This window comes from Nipponia nippon, unplaced genomic scaffold (assembly GCF_047370975.1).
Source record: "Nipponia nippon isolate SJK-2023a ecotype South Korea unplaced genomic scaffold, ASM4737097v1 scaffold_4, whole genome shotgun sequence".
Classification (NCBI taxonomy): Eukaryota; Metazoa; Chordata; class Aves; order Pelecaniformes; family Threskiornithidae; genus Nipponia; species Nipponia nippon.
The window spans coordinates 109,995,696-110,007,373 of record NW_028262358.1 but is presented as its reverse complement, the minus strand read 5'-3'; the positions used below and the strand labels follow the sequence as shown (position 1 = coordinate 110,007,373).

Below are 11,678 nucleotides of genomic sequence, written 5' to 3'. Positions count from 1 at the left end.
AGTTTCCAAACTGTTTTGCTCAGGTGAACACCATAAGTCCGTAAAAAAAAAAAAAAAAAAAAAGTACTACATTGGCTACTGGAGTGAGACAGGATGCTCTTCCCCCAGGTATAAGCATGCTAAAATGGCATCCAAAAGTCAAACTTGTTCTAAGGGCCTTCTCAGAGAAAAAAAATAAATTAAAAAAGAGCAGCAACGTCTCTTTCTTCACCACACGAATTTGGAAAACCGGGTATTGACACAGAACAGCAACACTGCAAGCACCCACTTTACCAGGAAGAGGGGTTTCAACCGAGCCCTTTGGGGAGCACAAAGCGAGGTTTGCACAGGCAGACACGCTCACCGGCGCATACGCTGCGGTCAGCGGGGTTACGGCGTGTCTTCAGCGAACAGGGTGTGGACACTTTGAAGATCAGGCACAAAAACTTTAGTACACTTCGCACAATACTCCAATTTAGTGCTGTTTGAAAACTTGTTACCATTAATTATAGCTATAGACTTAAGTGTAAAAAATAATGATATATTCTGCTTTCAGCTGAAACAGGTCTCCGCCGATTTCAGGGAAGCGCTAGCTGAGATCAGCAAGTCTGCACTTACATAGACGAGAACCGTGCTTTGCCCGCACCGAGAAGCAAGACCAGGATTTCAGAACAACAAAGCAGTGCGAGAGCGAGCGCATTCCTAGTTATCCACATCTTACACATCCAGGAAAAACAGTCCCCCTCAGTGCTCAACTAAGCTTCGGTGTAGAGGTGGCTGAAGGGAGAAGAGTCCAGAAGGAATAAACACTACAGAAATATTTCAATCCAGTAGGTGAGCCGGTTCCCAGCAAACAACACCTGGTGCTTCACAGCACAACAGCTCTGCTGTCAGCTCTGCTACAATACTTATGCACATCCTTCCGCACCACGGAAACCAAGCAGTCCGACTGTGCTACGGGCATTTTGTTTTATTACTCATACCATGCCGTTACAACACAGCACTCCTGCAGCCAGCGATTCCACTTCTTAGCCATATTTACACCTGGTGTAAAAGAAAATCCATTCAACAGGGAGAGTATCTCATTTAATAGAAAAGGGTGATTTTATACAAAGTACTGTGGAGCAGTATAAGGCCACATGAAGAGCATCATCAAGCTGACATGGTGGCTATTTCTTAAGTCAAGACACGATTAGTAGTTGCTCTGGTGCTTTGATACAGGTAAATGAAAGCCTTGAACAATTTCCTATAAGGTGCACAAGCATCCACGATACATAAAAAAACCTTAATTTTCTATTTCTCCTGTACTCAAAAAAAAAAAAAAATATAAGCAGAGACCCAGCTAATTATTCACAGGTTATCTTGCCATTTTTGCATTTTTCTGTAGATTTTGATATGCTGGTTTAGTAGGACTGAAAGTAAAGCATAATTTTTAGTGTCAAAGTTTCTAAACAGTGTTTGTGCTTCTACCTCCATCAGAGCAGTCTGGCTCCTCCAGACTTTGCTCCGGTGGAGTGTGGACTCAGGAATGCCCAGTATGTCAAACTTCTACTGAAAGTCACAACGGCTTCCATTTGCAAAAGGTATGGATTTACAAAACGTTGAGGATTTCAACACTTGTTTTCTGAAAGAAAGTCATTCTGGTTTGGTTTGTTTTAACAATGATGACACACTTTGATCTCAAACCTCCAATGTCACCTGCGTAAAGAGGGTGTAACAGCACCAGCCCATTGCAAGATCAGGATCTGCAAGTGTGAAAATCCCAACCACTATGAGTTATCAAATATTATGGGTTTATAAAATGCTCTGAATGCCATTCTTCAGGTTTACTGAAAAGGAGTTTCCAAAACTCTGGGTCTCATCCTGCACACCCCTACTAATGCAGGTCAAGTAATTTGCCTGCATATCAAGACCAAAATGAATAAATACAAAATATATTTGGTATAGAAAATACTAGTATAAAAATTAAAAATCACCCTGTTTTACTGTCCATCAAAATATTAACAGCAAGCATTACAAGTGACTTTTTTAACCTATTGCCAAAATCATTTCCAAAGAGTTCTGCTTTCCTGAAGTGCTGGTGATTGCATTTGCCCAAGTATTGAAAAAAAAAAAACAAAAAACAAATAGGGAAGGGACGAGGAAAGATATGATAGATTTCTCACATAGCATTATTAACAGAGGACCTAAACTGAAGGAAACTAAAGTATGCACAACACGGGGGAAAAAAGCCATTGTCAGTTCTGTTGAAGCCATCAGAGCTCTTCCTGATCTTCAGAAAGTTTGTAGAGAAGGTGCTTCCTCACACTAGCCCTGACAGACAGACGATGGCACAGGGATGAGCATACTCAGAGCACTGCCGCTTTTCGGTTTCTCTGCTGTGGCAATTCTGTTGAGTTTGCCAACCTCCGTCTGCCAGCTGGGAATCTTCTTTGTGGTCATATGGCGGCGGGTGTGCTTTGTCAAGTGATCACTGCGCATGAAGCGACGCTCACACACAGGACAAGCAAACTTCTTCTCTCCTGTGTGAGTTCTGCGGTGGCGTGACAGTTCATCTGAGCGGGCAAACTTCTTGTCACAGCCTTCCCAGTTGCAGCTGAAAGGCTTTTCTCCTGCAGGACATAAAAGAAGCATAACGTACTTTTGAGAAGCTGTGCTACAGTTTTATCAAAGAACTAACTTACATCCTGCCTTGCAAAAACTGATGAATTCCACAGAACTGCTCATGCGTGCAGTCAACATTAGCTTAAGTTGTGTTCCAAAGAAACACTGTATGTACTGTTTGTACTTATTCCCTCATAACTCTTCAAATGTTATTTAACTGAGTACTTTTTTCGGTTCTCCAAAACTCCAGTTATCCAAGATTCTTCATCTTTTTCTTCAAACTGGGTTTAAAGCTACCTTATCTGCTGACTGAACTAGAAGCACCCCCCTGCCCCCATCCCCAGCTCTACGGCTGCTGCGTGTCATCAGCAAACACTGCGGGCAAACTGGAAGCCTGGGATCAAGTCTCAGAGCCCTGCCGCTCCAGCGATCCAGCCCTGCGCACAAACACGCTGCCCCAGCGAGTACTACGGAGGAACGGCCTGTCCTGCCACCCCCATGCAGCTCGAGGTCCAACAGACAGCTAGGGGAGTTCTGCACGCCCAGGAATGACAGCAGTCAGGAAGGCTGTCCACGTCAGCTTCTGCTCGTCCTGGGCGACTGCTTAACGTCAAACCTATCCTAAGCAATGGGATCTACTGCCTGCAACCCCCGTAAAGCTCAAGATAAACATCTACCACATGACTCAAATTTATGGTAACATTTTGGAGCGGAACAAAAGTGTCCAGCAGAAAGGAAACACCACAGAAGCATTGTTCTTATTTCAGAGAGAGGAGAAAGTTCTCTGTCTGGTATGCATGATACCACCTAGCTGCTCAGCAAGGAGGACAAAAGTGGAAAGAGAACGCTAAAGTACTCTGCCCCTCGATCCCGTGAAGTGGACTGGCTAGTGAGCAGTCAGTGTGCTTCACCTCCCATAGACATCCTAGTCCTAATCACGATACAGGGAGACACACAGCTTCCCTATGGATTGGCAACAGCACACGCTGAAAGCGAGACACTTGCTGCTCATCTATGTTTATCCTGTAGTCCCAGGTAAATTCAGCAGCCTGCAGCACTCACTCTCAAGCCAGAAGCAGAAGCATCATCTACCTCTGAGCTCTGGTTTACAAGGATTATCAGCTTCATATGAGGTTTAAGCTCTTTCCCTAAAGGAACTGTAAAGACAAGCTGGCAAACTAATGCAAATCCTGTCACGGAAGCTGACATCCAATAAACCACAGTGTCTGTGGGGCAAGGGAGGGTGAGGGGAAAAAAGCCAAGGAAAAACAAAATTAGACAAACTTTTCAGTGAGCTATTCTGTACCAATCTCCCACTACACCGGTCCCTCAACATCAAAAACAGTCCCTGAGAACTCAAAGTTAGTGTTAACTTAAGAGGATCTTGGAGCTAGAAAAAGGATAAGTAAAACACATGTATACTGTCTCCACATCAACCAGATTTTAATGGAGAAAATGAGCTCAGATTCATTACAATTAATTTTCATTTGCCTTTCAAATTCCCTTTCTTTAACTGAATAAACTGCTACGTTCCTGTAGCAGCTCTACTTCCTAACACAGTATCCCAAAATCTCAATGCATTCTCATTTAGCCTTAAAAAACACTCTGGAAAAATGTGCAGCTTCTGACTTTCTCTCTTTTCTTTTACTCACGTAACAATTAAGACCAACTACCCATACTATGGTTTGCTTACACCAGACCTCTCCACACCCCAAAAAAAGGGACTTGCACAACTCATTTCGATCTAGTCCAGATGGCAGGGTTCCACGCAAATCTCAACACACACACACAGACGGCAAAGCTTCGCTCCAACTAAAGCACGTGAAATTCAACTAACACTAGGGGGTCAGCTGAGGTCTCAGAACAAAGTCTGTCTTGTTTTGTTTGCCCACAGAGAATGAACATTCCTCCCTTCTCTGAGATGAGCAGAAGTTTCCTGATCACCTACCTCTTCCCTTTCCTGCCCCCTCCCCCCAAAAATGTGCATTTCAGCACCCCAACACAAGCCAGTGCTGGAGCGAGAAAGGACCCGCCCTGTCGTACACACCAGTGTGGGTGCGAAGGTGGGCTTTCAGGTGGGAACTTTTGAAATAGGTTTTCTTGCACCCAGGGAAGTTGCAAACATAATTCCTCCGCCTAGAAAAGTCCATCTGGGGGGTGCAGCTTTGACCAGAAGCGATGAACACAGGAGCAGGAGCAAGGGGCAGTAACTTGGTGTTCCCAACAGTCATTACTGTTTGCGGGCACTGCGGTGTCTGCGTGACAGCAGTCTGTGGAAGAACCAACATGACGGTCCCCTGAGGCACAGAAGGTCCCATGAGTACAGGCTGAGAGAGCGGGGCTGTCTGTGGTAAAATAGGTTTCATGGGAGTTGAGACTGTTGGAGTTGAAGGCTTGACATAGGCATTGATCATACTGCTTTGTCCATTTAAGGGGATCATTTGACAGAGAAGCTGGGGGCTTGAAACGGGGGCAGGTGTCACTGGGGTAGCTCTTTTTTGCAAGTCATTCTCACAATTCTTTGGTAAGTGGGCCTGCGGCGAAACGGGCCGGACTGGTAGCTGTCCTTGATTGGTCACAATATCACTGGAGTCATGTGCACAAGGTTGATGTACCGGAGAGGTTTTGTTAATTAAATCATCTGCAGCACACGTGTCCTGTGGCAGTCTGGAATGTCTTCGGTCACCTGCTTCACACAAGTCTCTGGAAGTGCTGTAGCCTGAAGTTACCTTTGTTTTCTCTTGCACAGCAGGAATGTGATGGTAAGCAGAACTATCACCTGTGTGACGTATCACGCTTGTTGCCATGGCCCTGCAAGGCTGAGGGGCAAAGGATTCAGAAACCACTGGCTTCTGGCTGCACTGTCGCTCCATGTTGATAACAGATGGCTTGGGTACGGGAGAGGCACCGGTCGCTGATGTGACTGAGCAGGCAGCTGTACTTGCCATGACAGTCCTGGGTTTGGAGTAAGTGACTTGTGAGGAGAGGAGCATAGCGGCTGATATCTCAACAAAGTCAGGGCTGTGCGGAGGGGTCATGCACTGCAAAAAAAAGAAAACACCATTATACAGCAGTGTAATTTCATAGCACAGTTTTTCACTATCTTTACTGTGAAAAATACAATTACACCCCCTCCCCAGAATCTCAGAATCTGCCTCTTGGGACAAACTGATTAAAGGATACATTGCCTCATCTGATGGCCATTCTGAGTATGCTCAAAAACACATTAATAAAAGGAAGGCAATGAGGCAGATGTAAACCGGCATAAAACATTGCACATCTACTCACTGAGCTACAAAAAACTCTCGTTCCTTTCTCCTTAGCAATGGGTGCAGCTGTAAGAGGCTATGAGCGCTGTGCTGTTCACAGAAAACAGACTAGCAACAGACAGCGATACTGCACCATTTCAGTGTCAAGCTTCCAGCAAGCCCTAGATCTTTTGTCAATGATTACCCCATCAGCTGGTGGCTACTTCTGAGAAAAAGACAAATGGAACTGCTCTCTCCCTTCTTATTCATCCATTTCTCTCTACGCTCTCTTGCTGCCACCACCTCTCCTTCCTCCTTTACCACTGAAAACTCATGCCTATCTCCTGTGCTGCTCAAGGGACGGTGCCAACACTGAGCAGCAGGAGTACGAGACAAGTCCACCAACCAGCTGCCATATCGCCTCAGCCTCTTTACTATTCCCCTTTTTCCTGACATAACGGCATACTAGAAGCCTACTGGTTAAAATGGGCCTTAACCGTCTGAAACCCAAGTGGCACCAAGCCCTTTTTTAACACCTACTTTTGTTACAACATAAATTGCAACAAAAAAAATTGTGATTCAACCGACATTAGTCAGGCAGAGTAGACCAATGCTCTGGAGAAATAACAGACTACATGTACAAACACATAGCATAGAAACTAATTACATTGTCTATTTCATCACGGTAACCTGTACTTTCTCTTATAACGACCAGAGTGAAGCCAAATGTCATCAAAAGCCTTTTTCATATGGTGCTTGCAGATAAGTCGGTGCCGAATCACTGAGGCTCATTCTGCCATTCTTACTCAAAGTGCTCCACGAAACCTACAACAGCCACCCGGACAGCATCCTCAGCGCGCCTGTCAAATTAAATTTCCTGTCAGCAAGGGCTTTCGCTTCTAGGTTTAATAAGGGATCAAACTCCTACATTTGCCATTCCAGAGACAGCAGCAAAACCCAAACTCAACGTCCCCGCCTCACTGTTCTATGTACACACACATACACACAGCACTTAGCTATTCTACACAGGGACACACAAGCAAGCTATCTTTTCCAGCCAAGTTAAAACATTGCAGAGGTGCAACATCCAGATGTCGGGCATATTTATTTTGCCTTCATGTTTTTCTTACCAGTGTAGATAAATAGTCCTTTGGTAATTCAGACGTAGCCTCAGCATGCATTGTGAAATCACCAGAATCCGAGAAGGGCGTAAGTGGCCTTATCTTTAATATGTCACCTTTCTGCGATCTTTGACCCCAGGAGCTCATACAAACAAGCGCTTCAACGGCTTCAATGTCATTCTGCTCCAAGGTGCTGCAGGTAGACCTTTCGCTGTCATGACGCTGCCTTTCACGGATAGACTCATAGATGTCCACAATGTCAACCTAAAGGTAATCGGATTACTGGCTATTAGGACAAGTCAGAAAACAAAGCCGACACCACCCACATACTGTCTGCTCCCGATGAAGGTCATCTGAAACAGATGAAACAGCCCGCAGCAAGACTTTTACCAACCAGCTCAACTCTTACCCTCCCCCCACCAGCTCATCTCCCCACCCCTCCTACTCTTTAAAAAAAAAAACCCAAAAAGTGCAATTTGCAGGAAAGGAACAGGTATGTGTGTAGCTCACGTTTCCAGAGCTACTTTCCTGGATTACGTTGCTCTAAATAAAACACATCCTGTGCCTGCGTACAAGCAAAAAGAGGGAAAAAATCCTGACTTCCAACCTTGTTTAGACAAGGCTGTTTCCTGGACCCAAAAGACAACAGCTATTCAGCAGTAATCTCATTCTGGTAACATTTAGAAGATAAATTTCAGCTGACAGTAAGATGTTTTAAGGTATGATCACTGATTCAGAGTACCACACCTTGGAAAAGTATTTTAATCTTATTTTTACCAATAGGGAAACCAGGGTGGGGGGAAGGAAGGAAAATAGCCTTCAAAGTGCAGGGGGAGTTATTCGTATTGTAGTTTAGAAAGGTATGATACTACATAAATGCTAGGTATCCCAAAACGCACTATGAGCAACACGATGACAAACGTAATCATATTGATTTGCTTCCAACTGCAAGCATCACAGAAAATTTGTGTGTGCATGTGTACGCACGCATGCAAAACACTTGACTTCTCTGCGAAAGGACACCCAAACTTCATAAAGCTCTCTCAGTGCTTGGCAGTGATTCCAAAAGCCACATTGCGCTGTTGGTTCATCGCTCACGTGCTAGCTCAGTCTCAACTGGGTGTCCAAACTCTTCCAGTCGTTAGGCACACCAACTCACTGTTGGTGAGGCATGGACCAAGATTCTTGAGCCTAATGCTGTTGTGCAGGGTGCTTATATACTGCAGCAAAAGAATTTTAACTTTTAATTTTAACAAAACTTAATTTTAACTAAAAAAGCACCACCACACCGTTAGCGTGGCCTGAAGCCCTAGAGGGAACGACACTTGTTGGGGGACATCCCTTACACACCTAAGTCAGCAAGTTCTGTTACTGAGTTAAGCAACGTGGAATGATGCTGGCTCAACAGTGTCACAAAGATGCAAAGCTGTGCGACACCGTCTCCACTACAGGGACGTGCATGGCAAACACGTTACACGTAACGGATCCAAAATACCAGTACTGGACTCACAGAGGACTTTTGCCTAAAACAAGAGGTACCACGCATGGGGATGTCAAGGCTGGGGGCAGGAAGGGGTAAAGCACTCTACAACAGGGATCCAAGAGATTAACTGCCATGAGAGAGACTTCTAAGAATTTCCACTGAAAACAATGAGAACGAGGGAAAGAAAAAAAAATTTAAAAAATTACATCGCCTGCAAGCCTGGACCTAGACCACCTGTCAAACAGGAGCCACGGCAGGCGAGGCTCTGCACTCAGCAGCCAGAAAGCCTGTGAGTGTTCCTCGAAGTGTGATCGCAGGCAACCAAGCCAGCAGATCTTTTTTTCCAATCCTACGTTTTTAGAAGAGCAGTTTTCCCTAAAGAAACACGAAAAAATATTCCCTGCTTAAAAAAAAAAAAAAGAACACACCTAAAAAAGCCTTTTCTGAGGGCGAGCGCTGCAGCCCAGTCCCTCCCGCTGCCAGGGAAATGGGTAACCGCGCCTGCCCGCCTGTCCTCGCATCACCCCGCCGGCTGCCGGGGCCGTACGTGCGCGGGCAGCGCGCGGGCAGGGACGGTGCGGGCAGGGACGGTGCGGGCAGGGAGCGCCTCTTCCCGCCCGCGGGGCCGCGCCACCCCCGCCCGCTCCCCGCCTGACGGCGGGTGCCCCCGGCCGGGCGGCGCCGCTGAGGGGCGGATGGCGGGAAGGGAAGGAGGAGGAGGAGGAGGGCAACTCCCGCCCTGCCGCCGCCCCCGCACGGCCGCTGCGGAAGGGCCGACACCCCACACACCCCCCCCCCCCGCAGGTGACCGGGGCAACACCCGCCCCTGAGGGCTCTGCCCTGGCACGGCCGCCCCTCCGGCGGCAACGGCGCCGGCCGCCCGCCCCCGCGGCGGGTAACGGTCCCAGCCGAGCCCCCCGCCCCGGGCGAGCGCCGGTCCCGCGGGGCCGCCGCCCCCGCTGAGGCCATAACGGTCCCCGCGCCCCTGCCCGCCGCGGAGCACGTGCCCGGGCCGGACCGGCGCCGGCTGCCCCCGGCTCGGGGGGCGCCCGCCGCCCCCGCCCAGCGCTTACCGCGGACGCATCTCCCATCTCCGAGCAGGGCGAGCCGTGCATGGCGCGGCTCCGGCGGCCGGCGGCGGTGTGACCGGGGCGCAGCGGGAGCGGGAGCAGCAGCAGCCGCCGCGGGAGCAGCGCACACAGCAGCAGCCGCAGCCGGCGCCGCCTCCTCCTCCCCTCCCCGTGCCCCGCCCGCCGGCAGCCGGGCGGCCCGCGCGCCGAGGAAGCGCTGCCTGCGCCAGACAGCGCGGGCGGGGCGGGGCGGGGCGGGGCGGGGGGGCCGGGGGGGGGAACGACTCCTCGCCAATCACCGCCCGCCGCCGCCCGCGCCCGGCCAATGAGCGGCGGCGGCCGGCGTGATCGCGGCGTGCCGCGGAGCTGCCGGCGGGAAGGGCGGCGCGTGGGCAGGGCGGGCGGGAAGGCAGGCAGGCAGGGAGGGGGCGGGGCTCGGGCGCGCGCTGGGAACTGGGGGGAAGGGCGGGCGGGGGCGGGGCGGCGGCCGGGAATGCCCGGGCGGGCGGGGGGGTGGCGGGGCGGGGCGCGCGCGGGGGCGCGGCCCCCCCCCCCCCCCGCCTTTCCCGCGGTGCGTGCGGCGCGGCACGCGGGCAGCCGCCCCCCGCCCCCCCCCCGCCCCCTCAGGCGGGAGCCCGGGACCCCTCAGGCCCCCCTGCGCCAGCCCGGCCGGCGTCCTGCAAAAAGTCTTAAAATCACAACGTATTAAAAAAAAAAAAAAAGTGTGTTCTGTGGGTTTTCACCTTCCAGTGCCCAGCCGCTTGGTTTTTAATGGAGCCAGCCGGTTCCCGGCAGGGCCCGCGGCGTTACCGGACGGCACCGAGCCCCGGCGGCAGCAGCGGCGGCCCCGGCCCCCGGGCAGCTCGGCTCCCGCAGGGCCTCCGAGGGGCCGACCGGGGCCCCCAGCCGCAGCCGAGCCCGCGCCTTCCCAGCCCGGCCCCGCTGGATGCCTCCCTGCCGGCGGAAACACAGCGCGGGCCCTAACGAGCGTTTGTGCTCCTGCCGGCCTATCGCCGCTTTTCCCGCCTCGCGTTCTCACGACGCGACATCCTCCTTGGCGACGCGGAGGACGTGGGAGGGATCGCCTCGGGTCTTTCACCTCCTGTCGCTGCTAGCTTCGCTTGGCCACTGCGGCTCATTTTTTCCATCACAGCTCTTCTGAATCCTGGTCCTTCCCCGCTGTCCACGTAGCTTCTGAAGCTTCCCCGTACTGTGCCCAGCCCCGGTCTCCATCCCTGCACGTTTCATGTACTTTAGCCTCCCCAGCGCTACTGCCTCCCAGCCCATCAGACACCAGATCAAAATGATCGCCCCGGCCCGTCCATCCGGGCGTTCCCCTTGCCTCTTTGCATCTCTCCTCGGTGCCTCCCGTATTTAACCTAACCTCTCTTTTTTTTTTTCCCCATTACCAGGCCTCCCACCACCGTCTCCCCCGCGGGGGGGTCCCACAGGGACTGCGGCAGCCGGTGCAGCTACAAGGTTGGATATCAGGAAAAACTTCTTCACCGAAAGGGTAGTCAGGCACCGGCACAGGCTGCCCAGGGAAGTGGTGGAGTCTCCATCCCTGGAGGTATTTACAAGACGGGTAGATGTGGTGCTCAGGGACATGGTTTAGTGGTGGACTTGGCAGTGCTGGGTTAACGGTTGGACTCGATGATCTTAAGGGTCTTTTCCAACCTTAACCATCCTATGATTCTATGATTCCAAGCCCTTCACCCCAGAAGGTCCCACGGGGTTTCCTGCACGCCGTTGTTCCTGCCCGCGTCTTGCAACCTGCAAGCTCGTGCCTCTGCCCGGCGTCTCTTTCGTGCTGTACGCAGGTTCCGAGCAGCTTTCTGTTTGTGTTTGTGTGGTAGCTGCCATGCTGGAGCCGTAGCCTGTGTGGCAGGGCCCCGTGCCTTATGACAATAAGAAAAATGCTGATAATTCAAACCGCAAATCCAGCTCCAACGTTAGTTACGTTCGCAAAAGGAAATCAGTTGTGTGACAGGGAATGAAAGAAATTCGGGGAAAATGCTGTCAGTGACTAAAAAGCACGATGAAGGGTAGCACAGTGGGGGCACAGGGTACGTGCCTCTTCTATAAATCTCTAGCTGTTCCTTGTAAGACCAGAGCCACTTGTACCGTCCCATTTCGAGGGAACCCTTTAGGGAATTATAAAACTAGGAAAACA

The 11,678-nt window shown here is 50.7% G+C and overlaps 1 protein-coding gene across 1 annotated transcript; it reads right to left on the bottom strand.

Moving 5' to 3' along the window:
• Positions 1–335: 335 nt before the first annotated feature.
• KLF11 (KLF transcription factor 11) lies at positions 336–9,673 on the bottom strand. The gene is made up of 4 exons (XM_087777009.1): positions 9,509–9,673; positions 6,962–7,216; positions 4,631–5,624; positions 336–2,591 (listed from the first exon to the last, which is right to left on the bottom strand). Exons 1-4 carry the CDS (start codon positions 9,548–9,550, stop codon positions 2,287–2,289), a joined length of 1,596 nt encoding a protein of 531 aa, XP_087633135.1. The 5' UTR covers positions 9,551–9,673; the 3' UTR covers positions 336–2,286.
• Between the last annotated feature and the right edge of the window lie 2,005 nt (positions 9,674–11,678).

Coding starts and splice junctions, on each gene's coding strand:
- KLF11 (XM_087777009.1), bottom strand. CDS start 9,550: ATGCACGGCTCGCCCTGCTCGGAGATGGGAGATGCGTCCGCG. Junction 7,217..9,508: donor AGATGGGAGATGCGTCCGCG/GTAAGCGCTGGG, acceptor GATTACCTTTAG/GTTGACATTGTGGACATCTA. Junction 2,592..4,630: donor CCACCTTCGCACCCACACTG/GTGTGTACGACA, acceptor TATGTCCTGCAG/GAGAAAAGCCTTTCAGCTGC.